The 27,385-nt window shown below is 43.5% G+C and overlaps 1 protein-coding gene across 1 annotated transcript in view; it reads right to left on the bottom strand.

The window, feature by feature from the left end:
- Positions 1-27,385, bottom strand: part of LOC144820016 (polypeptide N-acetylgalactosaminyltransferase-like 6) — a 607,986-nt gene that overhangs the window by 522,751 nt on the left and 57,850 nt on the right. Inside the window, exon 2 of the mRNA XM_078677677.1 lies at positions 17,309-17,492. Within this exon, the coding sequence (XP_078533803.1) occupies positions 17,309-17,492 (184 nt within the window). The remainder of the gene's footprint in view (positions 1-17,308; positions 17,493-27,385) is intronic.

Below are 27,385 nucleotides of genomic sequence, written 5' to 3'. Positions count from 1 at the left end.
CTGACTCCAGCGATTCCAGTCGTGAGCTGGAACACATGCGGAGGCTCATGGAGGACATGGTGCAGATGGAAGCGGAAAGGATGGCAGCCACCACTGCACATCAGTAAAATGTAGCTGGGATCTACCATGCCTTGCAGCATGGCATTGCTGCCACAAGGCGTGGCGCTGATGAATGCTGCTGCCCCCACACTGTCCACATATCCACCCCCTGGTGTGTCAGTGCCTCACAGTGTGGCAGGCGTATCCACTCCGGAACCTGATGTGCCACTGCCACAGAGTGCTGCTGACAATCCTCCTCTGGCCCCTGATGTGTCAGTGACACACAGTGCCGCAGTCGGTACTGCAACACCCACAGTTGGGGCAGAGCACACATACGAGGACGTGGCTGGTATTGATGTCAGAAGGAGGCAGTAGCATTCATCTCCGCCACCTGGCCTGTTTACTGCTTGGTGTCGCACATGGTCTCATGACCTCCCACTGACCCCAATACACTCCGCTGCACTCAACTTGGACCGTGACATGGACTGCCATCTCCTGTTTGATGACCAATGACATGGCAACCAGACTGCGGACTGTTCCCTTTCTCTTCCCCAGTACCTATCATCCCCAGATGGACTCCGGCTGGCCTTCCACTGGCCCATATTGTGTGGTGTGCTTGGCATGACCCTGTACCGCTCCAGCTGCAACACTCCACTGGATGTGCAATAAACATCCAGTTATGCACTGCTGTGTCATGTCTTTCATCATTCCCGCATGAATGTGTGGGGACAGTGATTTCACCTACGTCAATGATGCTCATATAGTGGGATGCCTGTCACCTTGTGCTACATTGCCTATTGTTGTAAATCGCTACGGGGTAACCCAGTATCCTTCAGAACCTGGGTGGAGTAGTTTATTATAAACAATGGTTCTGTCGGGTGCCTAAGATAATTATTCCAAAACACATATACATCTTTCTCAGGTTATTTTATGATAGATTGTCAAATACTTTGGTCAGTCATCTAATGAAAGCCTAGAAAAACAGAAAATCCCAAACAAAGAGGACAGAGTGAAAATATCTTTTTAATCAATGAATTATTCTCATTCATGAACACTCTATTTATAATGCATGTAGATTAATCATTGAGACAAAAATAATTTCATTAAAGGCGGCGCATATAGAAACAGTGCGTGCATTGTGACATAAAGTGCATACGTGCGTAAAGTGAGTTTTATAAAAGTGAGTGATTGAGAGGGGGAGAGGGAAGGAAAAACTTGCAAGGCCAGTTTCAGTATTGTTAATTGTAATGTATTCAGTACGCCACTACACGGCCTTAATAACTGAATATCTTATACTGGTCCAGTAGTTATCGTCGACGTTTCGACCCTTGGACGCCTTGATTATGGGTCTGGGGCGGGTCTTCTTCAGGACTGGGGCAGGTGGGGTAGTGGATTCGCGCCTGTTGGTCAAAGAGATATGCCATCAGGTAGGGATTTGCGTGAAATTAATAAATGAATTAAAATCAATTAAAATAGCGTGAGCACTGTGATTATTGCTGCACTCACCTAAAGGTCCTTCATGATTACGGACCTTGAAGGTTTTCAGAATTGTCACCCTTTGGAATAGGCCATCTGGTTCCTATATTCTGTGATTCTGTTAAGTTAAGTAAGGTTATGCATGAGAAGGGGTATGCTACAGTATGGACAATTCAAAACATTAGTTGCTCATGGGGTGTTCAATCAACCGAATAGGAGTAGCACTCTGTTATGACTCACCGAGGTACTTGAAACGAGTGTGATTCTGTACAAACTTCATCATGGGTCCAGTATATGAAAATCATACAACCCTTTTCTATCAGGGGCAATACTTATATGAAATCCCAGCCGCAATGCTTCTAGCAATCTGTAACACAGGGGGTGAAGTTGGCTGTTAGTGCGAAATCCCGAAGGAAATGCACCTCGAGTAATGCAAACGCATGCGGGGTAAAGTCAGGTTACTGACTTACTGTGTGAACAAAAAATCTCACGGGTGACTGTCTTACTGTGTGAACAAATCTCACGGGTGAGATTTGTTCACACAGTAAGTCAGTAACCTGACTTTACCCCGCATGCGTTTGATTATATGATTGATTTTAATTCATTTATTAATTTCACACAAATCCCTACCTGATGGCATATCTCTTTGACCAACAGGCGTGAATCCACTACCCCACCTGCCCCTGTCCTGAAGAGGACCCGCCCCAGACCCATAATCAAGGCGTCCAAGGGTCGAAACGTCGACGATAACTACTGGACCAGTATAAGATATTCAGTTATTAAGGCTGTGTAGTGGCGTACTGAATACATTACAATTAACAATACTGAAACTGGCCTTGCAAGTTTTTCCTTCCCTCTCCCCCTCACAATCACTCACTTTTATAAAACTCACTTTACGCACGTATGCACTTTATGTCACAATGCACGCACTGTTTCTATATGCGCCGCCTTTAATGAAGTAATTTTTGTCTCAATGGTTAATCTACATGCATTATAAATAGATTGTTCATGAATGAGAATAATTCATTGATTAAAAAGATATTTTCACTCTGTCCTCTTTGTTTGGGATTTGCTGTTTTACTAGGCTTTCATTAGAAGACTGACCAAAGTATTTGACAATCTATCATAAAATAACCTGAGAAAGATGTATATGTGTTTGGAATAATTATCTTAGGCACCTGACAGAACCATTGTTTATAATAAACATTGCCAATTGTGTCCTGGGTGCCGTTGACATTACAACAGGGACACACGCATTAGTCACTTCCTTGTCTGGACATGGACTGTACCACACCCAGAGCCCCCGAGTCATTGTTGCAAGCCCTGCACTGGTCCGGCGTAAGCCAGGCCGGACCCCTCCGCTGACGCTCCAAGGGGTGGCCCACATAGCTACCTGTCGCAGGCATACTCGCTGGTGGTGTGCAGGTCACTGGTCTAGTTGTCAGCATGTCACAGCCACTCTATGAGGGCAGGTCTGCACACACACTACACCCATCCGGCACAGGCCATGCAAGTCCGCTAATATAAGGGGCCAACAACGTCACATTTCCCTCTGCTGGTGATGACTGGATGATGGACGCTCCACGGTGCTCAATCATTAAGGGTCCATGATTTGCTGCGCACAGGGTTGGTGGCACTGAGGCCTTGCGCCAGACAAGGGCCTACCACCACGTGGCGCTGACTGGTGTAGCATAGGGATAGTGGCACCCGAGGCCTTGCGGCCAACACAGGTCAACCACCACGGGGCGCTGACTGGCGTAGCACAGGGTTGGTGGCACACGTAATTGCTGTGCGGGTGTGCAGCCTGCGATGATGATGTGTGCACTAATGTGATCTCCGCCATTGATGACTCAGGACTTAGCGTCACGTGTGGGACATACTGGGCCGCGGGGTGGACCCGCATGATGTGGACCATGCCAAGGTGGCAAGACAGGGGCTTGGAGCTTGCACAGGCATGCGGTGTGCCTACTGATGGAAACACCGGTGGCAGCTGGTGAGCAGTGGGGTCTTTGTGCGCAGGGGTGGCGGTTTCTCTCTCTCCCTTCTCTCTCACTCCATCTTCCTTCCCTTTCTCTCTCTCACTCTATCTCCCTTCCCTCTCTCTCTCACTCTATCTCCCTTCCCTTTCTCTCTCTCACTCTATCTCCCTTCCCTCTCTGTCTCTCTCTATCTCCCTTTCCTTTCTCTCTCTCACTCTATCTCCCTTCCCTCTCTCTCTCCCTCACACTATATCTCTCCCCTCTCTCTCTCTTACTCTATTTCCCTTCCCTCTCTCTCACTTACACTATCTACCTTCCCTCTATCTAACTCACTCTATCTCCCTTCCCTCTCTCTCACTCTATCTCCCTTCCCTCTCTCTCTCTGACACTCTATCTCCCTTCCCCCTCTCTCTCTCTCTTTCTCTCTCTCTCTCTCTCTCTCTCTCACACTCTATCTCACTTCCCTCTCTCTCTCTCTCCCTTCCTTCCCGTCCCTCTCTTTCTCTCTGTGGCTCACTTTCCTTCTCTATTTCTCTGTGTCTCACTCCTTTGATGTGCGCACGACACACGTCCTGATTTTGTGCTTCCTCTTCCAGGCTGTGTCGTAGAGATTGTCCCTGGTGGACCCGACAGGAGTCTTCCACATTGCAGTTTTGTGTTGTGTTTCAATAAGGTTTTGGTTGTTACTGCTGTGTGTCTGTTTCTCGTTCTTCTGGCCACACATGTGTGTATTTATTTAGGCACTGTGCGTCATCGTGCACTTGTTGTGGATCTTGTGGCGTGCGTGGTATTTGTATGTCCGCGGGAAGGGACCGGGGGGTCCTGGGGTGGTTGCGGGGGGTGTTGTGGCCCTCATGGGTATCCGTGTTGCATGATCATTGTCTTCATGGGATCTGTGGGTCTTCACGAGTGGCTCTTGCCTGGGCTCCCTTTCATGCTGCAGGTAGTCGTCCTTCTTAACACCAGCAGAAGGCAGGTGTTAATTCCCTGCTGCTACCGCGGCTTATCGCATGTTTTTGTTTTGCTTCGCAGATCTGGCAGTTCGTTGTGAATGTGGTGTTGTGGTTTCTTCATTTGCTTTTGCACGGGAACGCCCACTCTGCATCTCATTAGGGTTAGTTGTTGGTGTCCACCGTGGGGATACATTTTGGGGAAATTATCGCGGGAATACTGGCGATGTCTGCAGTTTGCACCAGCTTGTGAATGGGGTGTTAAATCTATCTTCGCATTTGTTGCGTTACGGTGGGGATAATTCGAAGTTGTGTCCTTGTGAATATCCCAGAGTCTTTAAAACCAAGTACTGAAAAGAAACAATTCATAGCAGTATGCACATATATAAAAAGGGGAAGTATAAGAAGAAAATTCAACAACTAAATTTAAAAATAGTGTTTGTTAATATCTGAGATCATTGAAAAAGGAACTACATGCATGAGGACTGTTAAAAACAAAAAAAGCATTTTCCAAAAATGTAAAAAGGAATTTCTATTAGCTGTTTACACTGCCATCTAAACTTTATCGTCCGTTACTGGATACATTCATATAATTCTCAAGCATTGATTTTACAATGCTAATTGATGTAGAACGAATTTCCTACTGCTTCTAAAAAGTCATACCCATATGTTTACCACGTTTGTTCCAATAAAATAATTAACATAGCACAGATAATGAAACAGATTTCAAGTTAGAATAGAATATGTTATGATTCAGATTCTCTTCAGAATTTCCTTTCCCTCAAGAACATAGATTGAATAATTGTGTCACAGAGTGAAACCAACACTTGGTTCAGCTAGAACAAGCAACTGGAAATTCACTTGGGGAAAGTTTCACATTTAAGAAAAGTAATGACAACGGCGTTGCACAAAAATATTATCATCGCATAGTATCAGACCTGCTTTGCAGTTTTTGGGTGTCCGATTAATGAATCATTGAAGGTTTATACAGTTGCATATGGAAGATAACAGTCTGTCACTGACTGCCTGCAACCTGTTATGTTGCATGCGCTTGGCCGGTATGTCTCGCTTCCGTCATGTACAAAGCTCTGCATTACAAGAGTTTCCTGAGTCTGGAGTGGACCAATAAGGGCCATCAGCTGTGAAAGAGTGTGTACCTGATGGGTGGGTGCTGTAGAGACTGACAACAGTGGGAATGCCTGGTGCCATGCATGTCCAGTCATAAGCAGGCACGGCCCGTGATGGGCGTTCCCCCGGGCGTTGACGTGGGGCGGGGCAGGGGCAGGGTGGGGTGTTGTAAAATGCCAAACAAAAAAAAATAAATTGTTGCGCGCGCTGCATCGCCAAATGTGATGCAGCACGCGCAGCAAAGTTTTTTTTTTTTCTTTCCGGTACTTACCTTAAATCGTCCCTTTCCCGCATTTTACAACACCCCACCCTGCCCCTCCCCCAGCAGCGGCCGGTAGTGGGAGTACTGGCCAGGCGGTGACGTGGGGAGGGGGAGGGGCAGGGTGGGGGCTAGTAATGTATGGAAACCGGACCTTAACAGGTAAGGAAACATAAAAATAAATAAAATGAATTTTGTTGCGCGAACTGCATTGCATTTTGTGATGCAGTGCGCGCAATGAAATTTGTTTTATTTATTGTTATGTTTACTTACCTGTTAAGGTCGAGATTCCATACATTACTAGCCCTTACCCTGCCCCTCCCCCTCCCCACGTCACCGCCCTGCCGGTACTCCCACTACCGGTGCGGCTGCCCTCCCCCGACCCACGTCACTGCACAGTGGCACGCCCGTCACGGGCCGTGCCTGGTCATAAGAATTTGATGAAAGATGCATTGCTGCTACAATCTTTCAGCGTAGAATACTTTTTCCAGATATTTTCTTCCCCAATGGCCGCTTTTGTTATATGACATTGAGGTTAAAAATAATACTGCATTCACTAGATCGCCTACCATTACATCAAAACGATAAGTATACAATTATTATTCTTATCCCTACCTCTATTTAACTAGATTTACCTGGACTTAATTTGAGAGATTGAGGTTAGGGCGACGTACTGAATGTGATATTTTTGTCATGTACTAAAATAATGCAATATGGCGGGTTTTTACCTTTGTAATTGTTTAAGTGTTGTACTTTGGGCCTTAGAGTTTGATGGGCAGGGTTATCACAAAACTTCATGGAAGACACCTTGTCTGTCATTGGAGTATTGTTGACTGTAATGCACTTGCAATACATGTGACGGGACACCTGCCACATTTTTGATTGAGTATCCTGACCGCCAAAATCGAAATAAGGCCCTTTATTTTGATTGTGGTCAGTAGATATGCATATTTTCTTTTAGGAGCGCTGTATTATTTCATGATATTTATTGCTCAGTTTTGAGCATTTTCAAGTGTTAGCTTATTGTATCAGTGAAATATCCGTTTTTGTGAACATTCAGTAGGGTGTGGATCATATTTATCATTTAGTAATTAGTTATTAGGTACGTATATGTTTATGAATAAGGTTTGATCTTTGCTCCTTGATGCCGTGCCCATGTGTATTCTTTATGTGCTTTCAGTACTTTTTTTTGTCAAGGCTTGCATCTTCTGTTACTTTGAGGTATCTTGTGAAAATATTGTCCCAGAAACTCCATATGATTTGACTTGGTGTGCGAGGATATCTGTATAGCACATGTATAAATGGTATGCAGGAAGGTGTGCATGCAGCCAACTTGTCCCCAAATTGTAATCAATGGGCATGATTCCAAGTTTGTTAGATTGATGATGCTACTTATTGCACCCGGATTTATCTGTTGCATAAGGGTTCAGAATTATTTGAGTGCAATAAATGGATCTATTTCAAATTGTAGGGGAATAACATGCTTATTTTGCGTGTTTACTGCACCAAAATTCATATGTCTAGGCAAATACCAAACCATATTCCAATGTAACAAAGGGTATAGTTATAAAGCACCCGGAGGTTACCGAGTGTGTTATATACCATCCAATTTGGAATTCCAACCTCTGAGGAAACAGAGGTTAGTGCAGGGGTCAGAAACCTCCCACAAACTCAGAATCAGGGGCAAAATGTTCTTAGACGCTTGTTGTTTCAGTAAGGTGCTTGACAGCTCACGCTGGCCATTAAAGTTTGTCTCATTATCCTTTCAGCATCCTTACCTTTATTTTTATATAGCCCCTGATTTTGCTGTGGGAGTCTAAAAAGCACTCTAATTAAAACATGTTATTATTATAAGAACTAACGGTACACGTTTTCTCACAACAGAAGGTTGCAAGTGTGAGTCAGGCTGACGGCATTCGGACATGTGACAAGCACGCTTTACAGCAGAGGCAGTAATCAATTAGTTAGCGATTGAAGATCTAGCAAAGCTACGCCCTTTGCTTTTGTGGGCCCGCATCTGGAGAGTCCCTGAGCTCTCAAGTTATGCGGATGGCCTGCGGGAGATAATGAGATCGACAGGTTGGGCGAAAATAAAGTGGCTAACGGATATTAAAGCACTACTCACCAATCTGGGGCTGGAAGAAGCATGGCACCAACAGTCAGCCCCGCCCAAATCAACGATAAAACAGCTTTATTGGAATTGGGTGGTAAGTAGAAGGAACTCTTCTGCCTCGATCTGTAAGTCGACCAGAAATTTTATGGAGTCCAAAGATGTCCCCATTAGAGAACTGTATCTGGACATAATCTCAGCCCCTTGGGAAAGATCCCTGTATTTTAAATTTAGAATTGGTCTTCTCCCTGTAAAGGATCTTACTAGCCACTGGAAAATTCCCTACCAGACTGCTCCATGGTGTCCCTTCTGCCCACAGCGCCATGAATCTGTCCCTCACTTTTTATTTGAGTGCCCTGCCTATAAAGTTCCAAGGATGAAATGGTTAAAACCCCTGTGTCGTACACTGGGAACTAGACATTGCAATGAGGCACTAAGGATTCTTGTTTCAGACACTCGCACTTTTTATGCATGCGCCACCTCGAAGTATCTTGGGTGGGCATGGCGGATTCGGTCAAAAAGACTTAGACAAATTGTTTAATTATGTTTTTATTTTTACGGCCTGTTCTATAACCATGCCTATTTTAGGTAATTTAAATATTCTTCCCCTAAAATAAAAAAAAATAATAGTAAAAATTGCAGACTTAGATCATGCAAGGGTTTTTTTTTTTTTAAAATACGTTTTTATCTTTAAATGCTTTGAAATGAATTTTACTTGTATGTATGCTTTTAAAGATATTCTATATGTCGAAATAAAGCCATTTAAATAAAAAAAAAATAATTAGTTATACAAACATCATGTGTGCTACTACATACTTCTATACCTGAGTGTGACTTTTTAAAATTAAAAATCTTCAATTCTGATTACAGGATTGCACCGAGTTTAAGAACTTGAGTAAGTGTTGAGGGCAAACAAATTATTTTTAGTTCTGCAAGCCATTTATACGGAAACTGCATCAGAATTTCACAATTTCTGAACTAAACTGAGATATCTTTTCCATGCCTGCTCAAGAAAATACACCAACCAAACACCTAAATAAACAGAAACATTATTATAAATGAAAATAGAGAGCTAGTTGTTTGGGAACAAATCGTTAAAATGAACTATTTGATTTGCAAAACCCTGGAATCGAAAGCTAGTCTCAAAGTTTATCATGTCAGAGTGACAATGTTTTAGTTTGTAGCCCCAGTGCTTAAAATGTGGCAGTAGACTGAGCACTTCCATCAAACATGAGAGGAGTATTCAATAGCAAGGAATCTAGCGGGGGCGCAACTTGAACCAAACGTTTGGTAGCTGGGGTTGGTAGAACTAAACGGTGTTTGTGAGGCTGCCATTTCGCACACTGGGAACCAAGAAAGCATTAAAATACACGTTTGGAAGGCCAATAGGTTTGGTTTTAATGCACTAAGCTCATACAAAAGACATATGCTCATGCCTGTTCTTTCCTGCAGTAGCACATTAATGCAGATCCCTGAGACACCGAGCACTTCTGGAGTTCAGAGAGTGTGCACCAGACCTGCGAGCATCAAATGTCTGCATGATGGTTGGTACCAAGCGAGTCCTGTGCATGTCAGAAATGAAAGCACTGAAGGGTTACTGGAAAAGTGTATTTTCTGATTAAAAGTAGCATGAACTGCATAATGATGACAGGCTTCCAGGGAACAAGAAGATGTGTGTGGGGCAAATCTCCCAATGTGCCCAAGAAAGTGCAACCGCAGACATTGAGAAGTAGACTTGAGGTGAGAAGAATAAACCGGGAAAAAGAAAATCATGGAGGGCTTCTACCTGACTGACAAGATAAGAGGGCTCACCAGAAGATCAAAAGGAAGGGGCATCCCCAGTGAATAATAAGCTGGGTACCTGTTCACAATTTAAAAGCATTTGTGTGTTGGTATTTCTATACCATAGACCTAACCCCAGAGCCACAGTGCATTGCACATTAGGGGAGATGATGGAAAATAATGCAAGATAGTATTCATCAAGTGATGGCTTATATCTTTTTGTTACACCAACACTCACACTAGTATCTCACATATTTACTTTTAGCTACATTGTGATTAAGTGATTTCCCACACCTGCACAATTTTCAGTCAATGCCAAGCTGGATTCAAATCAGGCCCTCAGATCCACAGATTAGGCATTAGACCACAATTCCTTCCTTAGTTGATGAATCAAACTTTCAAGAAAGCTTCAAACATCCAATTTCACCACTCCTTGTGAACACTCATGATCTGTTGATGTTTTAACTTAGCCATTTGGCCACTCATGGTACTCATGGTGTCTAGTGAGCGGACCAAATGAAAATTATTTTGGAATTTATGACATATACATGGTTACCATCTCAATGATTTGTCTCTTGTTTAAGGTTGAGGTTTACCTACTTGCACACTTACACAATGGTTTAAAGTTAAGTACACACAGAGCATGCTTAACTATTTACTGCATAATTTGGTCTAATATTACCATTGAGGGGTTCTGGTGATATCTTTAGTCCTGTAGTTTGTAAATGTCACCAGAATCCCACAATGAAATGATAAGGTACTTGTTATGTATGCTTTGTATTACAAGTTGTTTTATTCAAAGTGCAGGTATCAACCAGGCAGTGACGGGAATTAAAATGTTGAGGCTTTAATTAATTGTTACAGATACTTTCTTGATAAAACTATAGGCAATGGTGAGATCAGTGGATTTATGTGACTCTGCAGTTGCAGAGTTTACAGCATAATTATGTATTTACTGAATTAGCTACGTAATTTCCAAAATATGCTGATTTTACAAAAATTGTTGTTTCCAGCTCAAACCGATGAAAATAATATCTCCAGTAGGCCTGGGTGGTAAATTCCGTTCCGCTCGTGGAATTTGCGGAACTTGGGTAATTTTGCGTTCCGCGGAGAACGCGAAATTGCCAAAAGTTCTGCATTCCGCGACTTTGCGAAATTTTATGCTTGTTCGCGTTCTCAAATGCGTGTTCGCGAGATATTTCTCCCCGAGCACGCAAACAGCGTTTGTGAACAGTAAAAAAGCATAGCAAACAAGCAATTCCACGTGTTCGCGGAATTTCTGCGTGTTCGCTGAGATTTTTTACCGTTTCGCGGAGATTTGCGTAACCAATTACGCAAATTCCACCCACCCCTAATCTCCAGATAAAGGGCCCGATAATTTTTATTTTTTCTTGCATCATTTCGAATACCCTGGTCCTCCAAGCTGCATAATCCTAGTAGGCTGGACAATGTGAAACCTGTAACCATGGAATATTTTCCATATTTCACAATTCCTCAAAAATATTTGGGCTTAACACCACTGCTTTTTATGTAATAAAAGCACCAAAATGTGTAATAGATGCATTTCTACTCAAAGATGTAATGACGTCTCAATAATCTTCAATGTTCTTATCCATGTGGAGCAGCGATTGTGATGGGGATGTGTATCTTTGTCAATGTGGTATTTTCTGTCATCTAAGGTAGTGTTCAAACAGTTAATTAACCTTTTTTCAGTTGTTGGCCCTGCAATACTGCTTTAAAATGGCTAACCACTGCTGTGAGAGCAATGAGGCTATATTGTAAATTATAACTATTTAGCCAGTTCCCAATTTGTTAGCGTTACATTTATTCAATAAAATACATAACTACACTTAAGCTAAACTTGCACTCAGTCACTGTTTCTGTCTCTCCAAATTAAAGAAGGTTAGACAAAGATGCTCAGATTAAAATGTGTGCATACTGCAACAAAAATTCATCATGGGAAGTAGTGCTGGCAGCCATATTAGTGAAGTAGCTCAATCCATGTAAAAATTACATTACTTCTTGTTATGTTTACATTCAGAGAACCAGAAGGAGACCTGAGTGCAGACCCATGCATATGGGAAAGTGTGTGCATGCCCATAACCTTGCTCCACTACTCTCAAAGAATTCCTGTATCTTGACATAGTTCACAACGCCTTTCACCTCACTCACACTGCGGAGCAAATGTTCCTTCACCTGAACAGATCCCTGGTGCTCCCTCGTAGGAAACTGGAATGTGCATCTAGCAGTACATGGGTTTACAAGGAGCTTTTTTAACTGAGGGGACCATGATTTGAGAGAACCATGACTGGAGCCCTTCCCTTTGTTTGTGGTGCCACCAAGGCATATTTTAACAATTAGCACACATGCAATAACAGAGGCTCCTGCAAGAAATCCCTGTTATTGCATTCTTGAAGCTGAGCTGCCCTCACAAGATTTATACTTTACACCTCAATTCAGTGGTGGCTGACACAAACAAGAAGTGCTGAGGCAGGTGGAGCGGATGTGGGGGAACCTGGGAGCACTGGGGGGTGGTTAATAACAAAAAAATAAGACTTACCTGAAGCTGCAGGCTGCCTCGTGCCTCGATGTTCCTCTGCTACCTCGTCCCAGAAGACACTGGGAATAGCATCAGAGGCTCCCTGTGCAATCCATGTGCTGCTCTAATGCTATAACCAAGCATGAGATCAGTGCAGGATTGGCTTGAGTGAGGTGGTTTAATATTTGGTCAGGCACAGGGAGTCTTTGTTGTTTCTTCAACCCGACTGTGGAATACAGCTGGGTTGGAGAAACCTAACTGCTGGCCTAAGACGGCTAGCAAAACAGACATGCACACTTAGAAGTGCACATACCACTCGATTCCTCCTCCCTCCCATCGCATCCCCGAACCCCTCCCTACACAGTGGCTCAGCCGGCAGCTGAAAAAATAAGTGATAATAAAATATTGTTTCATTTTTCAGCTGCTGGTTCTTAGCCAGTGGGGAGACGCTCTTCTGCCATTGTTGAGGAGGTGCTGCTGCCTCCATTCACTCACTATGGGGTTTGCATGTTTCAACCATGCCAGGGAAGTGAATATATAAAATGCCAAAGTACTTCAGTATGTGAAGGGTTTATGTTTGATGCTCCATGTGAAACACAATGTAAAAATTGACTAGACCACCTTTAACAATTCTAAAAATATCTGCCAAGTGAATCTGTCACGTGTGCAACACCTTCACTCCAACCCAGTGCTTAATTGGCTGAAAACAAATGTATGCTGGTGACAAAAATGATTCTTTGGAGATTGGTATTGGCACCATCCACAAACAGCACTACCCTGTGACACAGGGAAAAGGTAGACTTCTTATGAAGGGAGCAAATGAAATGGAAGAAATATGTTGTAAAGTTTGCTTTAATCAATGTAGTCCCCACCTCCTGCTTCCATACTCTCAAATGCTCAAGGTAATCTTCAAATGGCTTCCAGTCAGCACATGCAGGATGGTCCTCCAGACCCTCATCACCAGCAAACTTCACTATGGCAATGCACTCTGTCGGACTGCTAGAAGACTTCATACCATAAAAAACCCAATGGCCAGATTCCCACTGAAGCTTTCCCCCGTGTTCACATGACTCTGCACCGACAAAGACCTCCATGGTCTCCCCTTTCACTGACCCACATGCAACACACTCACCAGACACTTTTGCTCAGCCAGAATCACACAAATCACACAAATCCTCAACATGCAAAGAACCTGCGTTCCCCTACCTCGTGCCCAAAGTCAGGAACAACCCACCACTAAAAACTGCTACACATTGAGCTGCCTCTTCAATACTTGGGCTGTGCAAGAAACTGAAAATATGGCTCTTCACCTTGACAAGTAGAAGTCACAGCCAACATAACCCCTGCTGTCTCAGCACCAGGTTACTCTCCAGGGTGAGCTGTGCACTTCACAAATACCCTTAACATAACATAACATTCCTCAACAGCACATAACATCATATAACATAGTGTAACATAAGGTTTGCCTTAGCATTGTTGTTGTAGTGTAGTTCATAGATTTTTCACGCTGGTTGTTCCTGTTTCACATCCCATCTCTGTTCTTTTCCATATCAGCCACACTCTCCTCATTTCTTTCTCACCTATCTGTCCACATTTGCACACATGCTTGATTCTCTTTCACTAGTATCTACCTTGTTCACACCCTCTCTCTCTCTTTAATTACTTCTCTCACTCCCTTTTTTCTCACTGTTATCCTCCCTCCCACATTCTCATCCTCACTCCCTATCAAGAAGATTAACCTGGGTGAGAGATGTGTGATACTCCCACAAAAAAATTAGCTGGTCCTGGTTTCTTAGTTCCCACAGAACATTGGTATTTACATTATAGGAATGAATACAGAAAGAGCTCAACTCTGACTGTGAACTGGCTCTCCTCGATCTACATCTGTAAAGGGGCTCACCGCTGTCAGCCATGGAGCTAGCCTGAATACTTGGAAGAGTTTAGCTCTGTCTGCCCAAGTTCGCAGTACTATGTATGCAGGAACTCAGCACCAGCTCAATAGAAAAACTGAATATGGGTGTTCGGCCTCTGCTCTGTCTGTGAATGGGTTTCACCACTATGTATGCATGGACTTGGCAGCATGTGTGCAGGAGTTTAGCAAGAGTTTGGACATATAGTGATAATGTCTGCATTTACCCTCTCTTCTTATACCCTCTTATTGTCACACCCTCTTCGTTTCCAGAGTGCGATTTGTTGTAAACTTCTTCTTTATGTTCATTACTTCAGAAATGTATGGGGTGGAAAGGGGCAGGATGAGAACAACGAAAAGGGAGGATGACAGGGAATGGGAGAGAAGGCAGCAACATGTGGAGAGACGGACAAGAGGGACATAGGGCATTATGAACAGTGCTGAGGTCCAGGTGACTACCTTTGGGCAATGGAATAGAGGCTAAACTGGACCATGTCTCTGAAGAAGGTTGTTAACCCACAGGACTACACTTACCGGTTTAGATCCTTTGAAATGTGAATGTGTCTTACATTTGGAGCAGGTACTGTTTTCCCTTCGGTGTAAGGTTTTCTAACCACCAACTGCCACTTGCAGAGATGATAACCCTGATAAAAAGGTAGAACACACAAGGGCACAGCAATCTGGGGAAAACCATGCTGCTGTGGCAGAAAGCATTTAGGGTTGAAGTGCCAGGTGCTGTCTATACACAGTATCATTCTGATCCAGAACTTCAGTCTGTTAAATGTCTGTCCACCAAACAAAATAGAGCAAATGGCACACAAGGACATTCTGAGAGGTGGACTGTGAGATGTCTGAGGGGCGTAGTTCCACTATGATCCCCTAATAGAGGCACAGTCCATTTTATTTAGCAGATAAACAGCACATGCCTCATGCAGCACAGTATATCTTCTAAAATGGGGCTGCAGGGTGCACAGCAGTGCATCCCTGAAGCCAATAAAAAGCAACAAAGTGCAGCAGGGCAGGATCCCTAGTATTACACCTGCTTTGGTAGGCCTGTGCTTCCAGTCCTATCAACAGAGCCACTGGAAATATGCGATTATGTAGCAGTGGCAATTTTCTCATAATTATGGTTTAGCCGCATTTGACACATAGTCCATCATTTGCTGCAAAATCTCCAGGTTTTAACAAAAGAAAATGTGTTTCTAGCTCAAGAGGGAAATGTTAGGCAAAATAAAAACATTTATCCTTTTTAATTCCTGCTTTCAAGTGGCATGTATTTTCTGCACAAAGCACTCTCTGCTATTGTAGGTAGATAAGGTTTTACATCAAAAGCCATGGGAGGTGGCATTGGAACGCCCGTGTACAACCCATGACATGCTCCCTTAATGCAGAGTGACACAAAGCAATGACGTGCACTGTTTTGTGTTACTTTAAGGCAACTTTCCAGTGCAAAACAGAATTAAGAAAAACATTTTGCGCAGGTATGCATCACCCTTTGTAACACAAACCCAGAGCAAATTGATTGTTAATCTGGGTTTAAATGTGAATGTGAATGAGTATAAGTGAGGCAAATTTTGAAATAAATGAGGTAAACTCTTGGGCAGTATTACGCCACACCACTTACAAAGATCACCAGCTGCCACTGACGCCAATACTAACTGACTTGATGTGGCCTAACGTCCTGAGCTGACAACTTTGGAATTGGGGAACGAGGTTTGAATCCCAGCTTCAGCTCAACATCCGTGATCCTAGGCAAATCACTTAATCTCCCCATCCATAAAACACATCTGATTTTGTGTAATGTATCCTGGTGCTCATGTAAAGCACCCTGATGCCTTTGGCCCGGGTTTGCTGAATATAAAACTGCACAAATTGAAAATGACAGGTAACAGGAATATTTGCCCCAGAGTATTGAGACTGCTACCCACAGGCCCTCTTTGCTCTCCATCCACCCCACCTCTATTTTCCCAACATTAGTTTGCCTATTCTTATGTTTTAGTCGGTTCTTGGCACTTTAAGAACCAAAACCAGAGATACCACCCAGGTCCCTTGGTATCTATTGAAAACTCTGGACTGCAGGATAGTCGTTGCATTTAAAAAATGAAGCAAACTCTTTCTTCAATTTTTTGCATTTATTTAGTGCTTATTACCCCTCACAGAAGAAGTAGTAGGCACTACGTAAATGCAACTACAAATCGGAACAATTTTGAATGTTTGCCTTATTTCCTTGGAAGCACAGGAAGATGACAGGATTGCCTTTAAAGTGCATATGTGCTGTCACTTACCAGCATTAATGGGCAAGCATTCTCTCTATCTAAAACATAGGGTGATCAGTAAAGCACACTGACTTGCACAATCAGAAGCCCCACTGTGGGAATTTTGTCCTGATCTTGTGAATTACCTGGGACCCCCATCGCCTCTTTTGAGCATACTGCAAGCAGTGTGATAAGCTGTCTGTTGGAGAAAAGAAAATGTTTATTCTGATACACCCTTCACCAGCTGTACTTTTCTGAGGCTTTCCCTGGTACAGAAATCCACATAGCCTCAGTCGGGGCTACGGAACACAACGGGGGGGGACTCAAGCCCTTTCAGTCTAATGGGCATTGTGTGACTGGAATCTGGACTTGGGTCATATGTATCAACACATTTCCCCATAGCCATAGAATGGACAAAACCCTTTGATACATCTGGCCCTTAGTCATTGATTCATCCATTGCATCTACACTATCTCCGACATGGAATCCATGAGATGGCGACTATGCCAAAAATGCTGTGGGGAATTATGAAGATTATACCCTGTTTTTAATCCATTTCCAACAGTAGTTTATCTGCCCTCAAACAACCAAGAGAGAATATGAGAGATAATATGCTCCTCCTTCAGTCTCCAGACCCCTCTGTTTCTTCCTTATGAACTCCTACCCACATTTTTTCACCCACATCAGATGATCTGCACAGTCATTAGCTTCAGTCTGGTATCTTGCTATCTGCTTTGGTGGTTTGTATGTGTTGACCAATGTGTGCATTGCCTTTAATTTGCAGTAAATGATCTTCAGGCCATCCACAATAAAACTGGCCCAACTTATCGACATCTCCCATTCTTTGATACCCCCTTCCCACCACCGGTCACGGCTACTTACTCATAGGGGTCGCTGGGGTCAGCTCTCTGAAGCTCAGCAGGAATGGGGATTCTCTTGTAGTACATTTCCCAGTCGAATGCTCCCCGCATGGCGTCTCCGGCCTGCGCCTCGTATCCAAAGTGATTGTGGTCAATGACGTCAATCATCGGGCACACAATGGTCCTGTGGTTTAGTGCAATCTGGTCTGAAAAATTAAAGCATCACATGAAAAAATGCACATGCACCTTGACTCCAGGCTATTCAGCATACTCCAGCTGTGAGAAGTTTGTGGTTTTCAGGGTTAGGGGACTTGTCTATTACTACATGCCCTGCAATGCCAGTCATACCTTTTTCCTTTTCTACTCAACATGAGCCACCTTTCAGACGCAGGACTTCATGCATCAAGTCGGTGATTAGAAACAATTATTTTTTTCAAGGAGGTTCGCAAAAACTCAAATCATCTATATCTGTGTCACTCATCTGCTGCAGATGTCCTCAATCTGTCAACTGAGGAGATAACATGCAAGGTACAGGGATACATAAACAACAGTGCTTGTTCTGGCTCCAAGAGCGCAGTGCTGAAAAAATGTCTATTTTATTCTTCTGCATTTGGGTTAAAAACTTTTAATGAGAGGGAACCATTTCTCTAAACTTTGTCTATTCGCAATGCATTCATTATGACACATATGACAATTGAATATGCCATTCAAGAGATGCATTACTGTTGATAGTTGTGGTGGTCTCGAGATCTCTAAAAGGACCCTTCAACTAAAATATCACATGGAATTTACTGAAGGGCTTTGCGTTTGCACTCACACAATCAAGCAGTAAGGTGATTTTGGTGTCACAATGCATCATGGGCAACTAGCACACATTGTAAAAACTGCGGGCAATTATGCTCATAAAAATTATGAAGATAAGAATTGAAATGCATAGACAAACTGCTGGACATTTGAAGCACTGGACATAGCAAAACAGGGTTACTTGAAGATAGCACACACGCTGCATATCACTATGTATGGGCAGAGAATGGGTGGACAGTCTCTCTTGGAAGCAGTAATGGGACAATGTGTGCAGCTGCCTCCCAACCAATACATCAACCCTTGGGAATACCAAACTCTGTAAACACCAGTAATAGTCTACTTTATCACAGTAGTAGTCCACTGTAACACTGTAATAGTCCACTTTAACACTGTAATACTTTATTTCAATAATGTAATAGTCTACTTTAATACCATAACAGTTTACTTTAACACAGTAATAGTCCACTTTCACAGTCTACTTTAACACACCAATAGTCTACTTTAACAGTGTACTTTAACACTGCAGTGGTCTACTTTAATAATTTAATATTAACCTTTGACACTGTGACAGTTTTTGAGTTGGCAAGATTCTAGAACACGTTCTTCGCTTGGTACAGATAGGGCCCACTTCAATCTAAATAGGAGTTTCTCCATTTTTTCTCTAAAAAAGCAGAACTGATGAAGATGCGCCCATTAAAAACATTGCAGATAAATTAAAAATAATTATTCTCGACCAGCTGCAATAGTGATATATGGAACAGGATGAAGCAACGTTCGTTTATAGTAGATATTTATTTCACTAGCTTTCTAAAGCATCAATCATGCCTCAAAGTTATTTAGTATATGAAATATATAGTTTCCCTCATAGGAATAGATTATATCCATTTCTATTAAGATGATAAATGCATTAGTAACTCTCCTTATACGTTGTTGAAATATACATTTGTTAGACCTGGCATTGTTTGTAGTGTTTTCCCCAGACCTTTTGCATTCTGAACGCCTGTTTTTGACTGAGTGCTGAACTTCTTTTTTGCTGGCTTTAGGACTCTGTGCACTTTTTCACTGCTGACCAGTGCTAAAGTGCATGTGCTCTCTGTCTAAAATGTGATGTTTTCTCTACAATTGGCATATTTGATTTACTGATATGTTCCTAGTACACAGCACTATCTGTACACAGAACTATCTGTACCCAGGGCCTGTAAATCAAATGCTACTAGCGGGTCTGCAGCACTGATTGTGCAACCTACATGAGTAGCCCTTCCAACATGTCTCAGCCTAGCCATTGCAGAGCCTGTGAATTCAGTTTCAAACTGCCATTTCGACCATGCAAGCTCACCTACTTGCCAGGCCTAAAAAGGTAGGACATATGCTTTTGAATTTTACATGTCCTGATGGTAAAGAACTGATAAACTTGTATTTCATAGGAAGAGTAAGTTTAGTATCTTGGACTCACAATTTAGAAACACATCTTTTAGTAAAGTTGGTGTTTAAATTACGGGTCTGGGAATGCTTCTTTTAGAATGTTGGCATTTTATTACTTTAACCATTCTGTGCCTTTGTCTGCCTCTGGAATACAAGTCTTTGTTGGGTGAAAGCTGGGTTTTGTGCATTCCCTCCGACAATCATACAAAAAAGGGAGCTGAGGTGTGCCCTGCAGATCCTGATGGCCCATCACCAGGCTAATGGGTTGTCCTGAGCTAGAGTGAGAAGGAGGAGCTGACACATATACCTGAATAGGACTGCGCCTCCCCTGACGCAAAGAGTTGCATATCCCCCTGCAGTGTGTCAGGAGCCAAGGTAGGGAAGGCCAGGGTTTTGTGCACTACAAAGACCTTTCTCTGAAGTCTTTCTACTTCAAAGGCTGAAATGGGTATAAGTACTGGACATCTGACACTCAGAGCCACTTTGCTGCTTGCTTTGTTGTGTTGACCTGCTACCTGAAGTCTCAGGGATAACAAAAACTTCACCTGCATCTTGCTACCAGCACCTAGGCTGCTCTGCTGTGAGTCCTGCTATGCCAAGTGGTGCCAAATCCAGTCCTGGGTCCTTGGAAGTGAGTGGTTGGCACTGCAAACCAAGAAACCAACTAATGGACAGAGAAGCATCGTTCGGAACCGTCGCATTTCTCTGCAATATTGACGTATCACAGCTGCCTGTACCAAAGCTGTGGACACTGCCTGCCAAATGAGTAACGCAATGACTGACTTACAACGTAGCCACAACTTTGCCAATGCAGCACCTCTGAATCCCCACTGCTCCTTGAGTCTCAGTAACTGGATCGCAGACATCTTCAACACACCGTCCCCAACTTTGATGCATTCCTGGCCTTGCAGTGCTTCGTGGTATGCATTGCCTACAGCTCAGCAGTTCGGCATCGACACCTCAGAGCCGATGCATGGTGCTCTTGACATCGATGCATCAACGACGTTGCCCGACTTCAGAACTAATGCACTGCCTTCAACCGCAATGCATTCTCTCTTTTTTTTTAATGCATTGTCCCTGAGCTTCGATGCATCCAAGGTACTCTCAGTGGGTCTGCGTGACTCCTATATCCAGTCCATGCTCCATCGCAGTCGGACTGAACTTTTGGATTTGTCCTGGTCTAGCACGACCAGCTAGCCCCAGTTCTAACTATGAACTTCTAAGCACTGCATTGTGATTTAACCTTATAAAATTCATATCTTGTCATTTTGGTCTTGTTTTACTCAGATACATATTGGCTATTTTTCTACACTGGTGTGGAGTACGCAGGAGTGGCCCATGCAGGTAAGAGTGGTGGGGCCGGATTGGGGGGGATTCAACAGATGACCATGAGGGAAAATAAATTAATAATTACATTTCCCTCGTCGTCATCTGTCGAAATTCCCCCACCTGGCCCAATGCTCCTATCTGGACGGGCCACGGCTGGGAGTACGTTTGTGGTGTTTTCACTGTGTTACTGTGTGTGCACAAACACTTTGCACATTGCCTCTTTACTTTAGCCTGATTGCTCTGTGCCAAACTAGCAGAATGGGAGCACAGGTATGGTTTTAGGGCTAGATGTACGATGGAAAGGTGCATGCACAAACGGGTTTGCGACCCGTTTTCGAATGCAATTTTACTCATGGGCATGTACTAACACTATTTTGCGACTCTCAAAATAGTGTTTTGCGACTCGCTATTAAGAAGGGGTGTTCCTTTCCTAATAGTGAATCACAAGCCATGTACGAATGTTTTGCGACCGCAACTGCGGTCGCAAAACATCTGCAATTTACCGCTCTCTTCAAAAGGGTGGTAATGCAGTCGCAATTGGGAAGGGGTCCCCAGGGGACCCCTTCGCCTTTGCAACTACAGGGGGAAATATTTTGGGGGGCAGGCAGTGGTCCCAGGGTCCACTACCTGTCCTTAAAAAATTAAACGAAAACATTTCCTTTTTTTTACTTAAATGCAGCCTGTTTTCCTCTAAGGAAAACAGGCTGCATTTAAGAAAACAAAAACAGCTTTATTGAAAAGCTATCCCAGACATGGAGGTCTGCTAAGCCCATCAGGCCACCATCCCTGGGAGGGCCAGTCATTCCCAATGGGGTCGCAACTTGCGAGTGCCTAATTAATATTCATGAGGCTCACATTTTGCTACCCCATTGAGAACCGCAATCAGTGTCTCTGACACTGTTGTACATTGTAAATTGTGACTCACAATTTGCGACTTGCAATCGAGCGCAAATTGTGAGTCGCAATTAACACTGGTCATACATCATGCCCTTAGTTTCTACTACACATACACTGGCTATGATTGTGGTACCTGCTTGGACAGTGTGCATACCTCTGCAATCAAAAAACAAGTTTCTAACAACATTCTTTGCATTGAAAAGTTCAATCTTGCATAAATGTCCAGAATTCAATAATGCATTCATAGGAGGCATTGAGGCACTTTTTTACAATTTGTTACACATATTGCAATATACATTATTTTTATTGTTAACAAACATATTATTTTATTCACTTACTTCCTTTCATTTGCACAAACACTAGTTTTTGACAACCATCACCAAAGTATTCCCAAGTGACTTATCGTGTATGCTTCAATTAACACAAAATAACCATTTATGTACAGCAAGTTGAACTTGATGCTAAAACTGGGTGAGCTCTCATTATTTCACACTTTTTCAAACAATTGTTCAACTAAACCTTAATTGACCTTCTTGAGTATAGGATTTTGCTAACTACGTGGCTCTTTTGGGTAGGTGTAGTTGAGCATTGATTGAGCACTTACGTAGATTGTATTGATTAGATTGTCAGGGTCAATTAATGCTTCTCTGGGCAGGCTACTAGTGCTTACTAGGTGCTTTGTTTCCTTACAGTTAATAAATAGGTCATCATTCTGTGTTGTGATCTCTGTTAACCTTTTGGCAGGAGCATGTAATGTGTGTTATATGTAACGCCAAATGATTTACAGAAATATATGATACAAAGAAAATTAGAAAGTTGTGTCCACCATTTTAGATCAAATCATCAATTTTTTTATTATGTTCATTAAAGTTTGTCCTTTTGATGATTGGATGTTTTAGATGCAATCTGGAGTGATGTAATACCCCTTTCCCCACAGGATTTCAGGGAAACTCGTTACCTTTATACCAAAATGATTCAGAGAGCTGTAATTACATCAAACAGACACCACAAGAATCCAGTACAAATAAATGCATTGGAGTACTTGATAAAGCTTAATTGTTTTGCTTCAGGCATTGATTGTTAATGTTTAGTCGGAGAATGCTTGTTTGTATATAGGTGACCTACAAATCATAACAGTTGCATGATCAGGTAAAAACAAAAAGTTGTAAAGGATGAAATATTAAGTTTGGGCTTAGTCACCTGTCCTGAGTCAAAGAGTATTTCCATAGCTCAAATGCATACATCTATCACATAGTATTAAGCACTTTTCAGATCTGCTCAGAAATTGTGAATTGTAATATGTAGGAAAGTAGGAGCTCCTTGTATGGTTATGCCCACTTTTTGCCTGGTGCTATGCTGTTTCTGACTAGTGTGACTAGGATCCTGCTAATCAGGACCCCAGTCTCTCTGCTTTCTCCCCATAATTGTTAAGGTAAGTACTTAGGTACATCCTTGATTGGTTACTGGGATACCTTTAGCAGTCCCTAGTATACGGTAATAAAGTACCCAGGGCATAAATACCCCCATGGGCTGAAGCATGTATTATGCCACCCATGGGAGGCCATTCACACTGTCACTACAGGCCTGCCATTGCAGCCTGTGTAAGCTGGGGCTAACCCCACTTACGAAAGATATAGGTTCCCTATATCTAGGGTCACTGCACTTAAAACCTATAAGTCACCCACACAGCAGGCCTTTTTAAACCTGAAGGCAGGGTGCTTGGTTCTAAGTGAGGGTGCCCATGCATGAGCAGAACACCCCTACAGCCTTCGGAGTCCATTTTCCCAGTTTTTAAGTGAGACATCTATGCAACATATAGAAGGGCACCTCGTCATTACGCGATGACCATCTCAAAACTGGCTGTATCAAACCCTATCATGTTTGGTATCAAACATGATGGAATCATACCCTCCCACACCGTAAACGGTGTGGGATGTATTATTTCAAGCACTGTAAAGGCCCTCTGTTAGGCCCTCAGTGCTCCCAGTATCAGTCTTCAAGACCCGGACAATAAGTAAACTGACCGGTCTGCTGATCCTGGGCTCCCATAGAGTCTGAAAGGCTCAGCAACACAGGTGGTGGTTCTTCACATCCCCTGAGGCCTGCCCTGTCCTCTCACCAAGTTTGAGGCTAGTATCCTTCGTCAGAGCCACAGGAACCGAACCCCTGTGCACTACGTCAACTTGCAGTTGCAAAGACTTGTTGGCTTCCTTCCACCAAGATATTTGGGCTCTCAGTAGCCACAACCACAAGCATCTCCAGCTTGCACCATGGGCCTGCTTCTTTAGTGAGCTGTTCGAGGTCCTCTTGCAACTCCACTGCCTTTGGGTACTATGGAGGGTCACCTTTGAATTCTTTGGGCTCCCCTGATTGCTCGGAGTCTGCCCTGACTTCCCTGCTTGTGGTGAGTCTCCTGGACCTTGCTGGTCCTGACATTGTACCTTCTTCAACTTCCACATTGGCTGCAGTTGCAGAGGCTTGTTGCTGCTCCCGATGGACACCGACCCCTCAACTCTTGACATCTGACATGTGACGGCTCGTATCCAGCTCCTGGTCATCCACAGCATCGCTGCAGTTTCAAGGTCACCGTCAGCTTTGCTGCAACCCCTGATATTGGTGGGCATTCATCTTCCCTGCTCACTCCCATTTGGCATAGACTCTGTACCCTCTGCTTGCAGGTTCTTCACATCTTGAATCCACCTTTGGGTTCTTCCGGACACTTTCACCTTCTCCAGTAACAGCATCTTCCTGAAGTCTCCCATTGAGTTTGACAGCGGTTTTCGATGCCACTTCACACCTATGCACCCGGCTTCCCTGGCGCAAGTAACCTGTTTCCAAGGGTATCCATGGGTGGGGTGGCTCTCCACCCTCTTGTCTTTCATGGGGTTTCTTCAGGTTCCACTGGGAAGGGTCCTCTTTCTTTAGAATTGCAACCGCTACTTACACGTTGATTTGTACGGAGAACGAAGTCATGTTCCTGCACTGCACATGACCTCTGCGGGGCTCCTAGATACTCACCTTGGGTGGTTTCTTGGGTCTGGCACTTCTACATCCCCTGAGTATTGTCTTGACTCGAGTTGTGGTTCGCATACCACTTTTTTAGTATATGGTTTGGTCTCCCCCTGGGGACCACTGTGTATTCTATGCTAAGTACCTGTTTCTATTGAGAAGTATTGCGTGCATTGGGTATATCTGCTGCTAAGAGACATCTGAATGTGTTAATGAGTGTCTTATTATAAATACATATTTTTATAAATACACTGTGTGGTTCTTTTTCACCTAATCTATACCTATAAGATTGTGTTCTGGTAAAACAAGCTGCTTTACACTCCTTCTGGACTAAGCCTGAAGGTTGCTCTCTACAGATACCACTTACAGAGCTTTCTAAGGTTGTCTAAAGCAACTAAAATCACCATAAGGGTTGTCTGGATCAATGCAAGGTGTCCACTTACATAAGTGTACATCATATCCTGAGGCAGCCTCTCACATAATTTAATCCACATCCTCGAAACAATTATGGGTTTCTGCTGTTTACAGGAGCAGCACATTTGGAAAGAACTTTGACACTTAATATGGTGGGTCTTTAAACCTATCAGGATTCTGCCATTCTGCCACCAGGAGGCACTTCCAAGGGCATTGAAGGCACAAAATTCATCACGGTTCACAATACAGCACTGCCATGCTGCAAACCTTGCTCAACTTCTCATTCCAGCCCTGGCTGGTGTTTACACTGGCACACTGATGCATGCTGGTCCATGTAGCACATTCCTGCATGAAAACCTACCAAGATAATGTTGGCAGGTGAAATTCTGTTTGTCATCATAGTCTCTAGTCCATACGTATTCTCTAATGCTTTCATATAGGTTTTCCAAACTTCTCTGTCTCTGCTGAGATCCACACTCAATTTCTGGTTTCTCTGCAAGCCTTCATGTGCCTTCTGTAGTCTGTTTGCCCTCTTCAAGTGCCAATGCAACCTTCACTCTATTGTTGAAGTTCTGATACTGAGTACTTGGCTGATTGCTTTTACCTGGCTCTTCATCTCTGGACATGTACTGCTCTCCAGTACAGCCAGGTATTTTTCTTGAGTTCAGTGCTGCAAGTTATTTCAACCGGCTTACTACTGAGACTCTACCTGTACCTGAATTGCTGTTTTGCGTGAAGACCTATTCCTATTTTATGTGTGAATCTGTACTTTGATTCCTTGATTTACCAGTACCTATCTTGATATTATACTTCATCTGTCCCTGTTCCTTAATGCCTTAGGTATTATTGTTCCTTGTCCTGTTTCATATTTGCAGTCCTTTTTTATGTCAACTTGTTACATCCTCGAAAGAGCCTGTTCTGGAAAGTGGATTATTAGTAGTTGTTAATTTATATCAACCACTGGCAATAAGGCCAATAGCACAATATAGGGCTCAGAATAGGTCTGTACCCATGCTCAACCCTTGGTTGCTTGGCTGCAAGCAGCCAGGCATAACTTCAGAGACAGGCATGTAAAGCATTTAAAAACACCAATTCAGTAAATAATTAAGACACAACACAAACTAAAAATCCAACACCAATTTATAAAAATAGTTAATAGAGAATAGTGCTATCTTTAAAATGACGCCAAAACGAAAATAATCCAATATAGAGAATCGTATATATGATTTTTTAAAGATTTATCACTATATAGCACATGGAAACCTGTAATGCTATTGGGACATCTGGTCGCGCTAGACTGAGAATAAAGTCAACGTTTCCAGGCTGACCGAGATGGAGCTCTGCGCAGTAGTCCTTGTTCAAAGTTTTTACCTGCTGACTAAGAAACTTTTCTGGAGTTTTTACTCTCGGGTCCCTCGAAGGTCTCCACCAGTTCAAATTCGAAGAGGGTTCACCGTCTTGCCTTGTGATGCGCTCACGGTCAAACCTATGGAAATCAGACGTCCGGAGCTTTTCAGTGTAAGTACCACTCGCACCCTGCTGCTTGCTCGCTTTTAAATTGTATTTTAAACCCGCACTTTGCTGCAATTTGCACACTACTTTTAAAAATAATTTTCCTCACCTCCTGCACTTGCTGCCTGCACCCTGGTCCACCGCGGGGCTACCCCAATTGTTGTGGAGGGTGTAGGCTCACACAGGATGGCAGTCTTTCCTCGCTGCCAGTTGGGGGCGGAGCACCGCGATTAGCGCCGTGCCGCTGCCTTTAACCGGGGCTGTGATTCTCTTCGCGCTGTGGACACGCGCTGAAGGTACGCTGTGGAAATCATTGTGGGGGACATAAGGCTCGGTGATTTCATGCCCAGCAGTCGCACATAAGTAACACTCGCACCCTGCTGCTTGCTCGCTTTTAAATTGTATTTTAAACCCGCACTTTGCTGCTATTTGCACACTACTTCTAAAAATAATTTTCCTCACCTCCTGCACTTGCTGCCTGCAGCCCAGTCCACCGCGGGGCTACCCCGATTGTTGTGGAGGGTGCAGGCTCACACAGGATGGCAGTCTTTCCTAGCTGCCAGTTGGGAGCGGAGCACCGAGATTAGCACCGTGCCGCTGCCTTTAACCGGGGCTGTGATTCTCTTCGCGCTGTGGACACGCGCTGAAGGTACGCCAGTTGGGGGTGGAGCACCGTGATTAACACAGTGTCCCCTCCTATAACTAGGGATGT

This window comes from Lissotriton helveticus, chromosome 2_1 (genome assembly GCF_964261635.1).
Source record: "Lissotriton helveticus chromosome 2_1, aLisHel1.1, whole genome shotgun sequence".
Taxonomy (NCBI): Eukaryota; Metazoa; Chordata; class Amphibia; order Caudata; family Salamandridae; genus Lissotriton; species Lissotriton helveticus.
The sequence above is the reverse complement of the archived record's forward strand: the minus strand, read 5'-3'. Positions and strand labels throughout refer to the sequence as shown.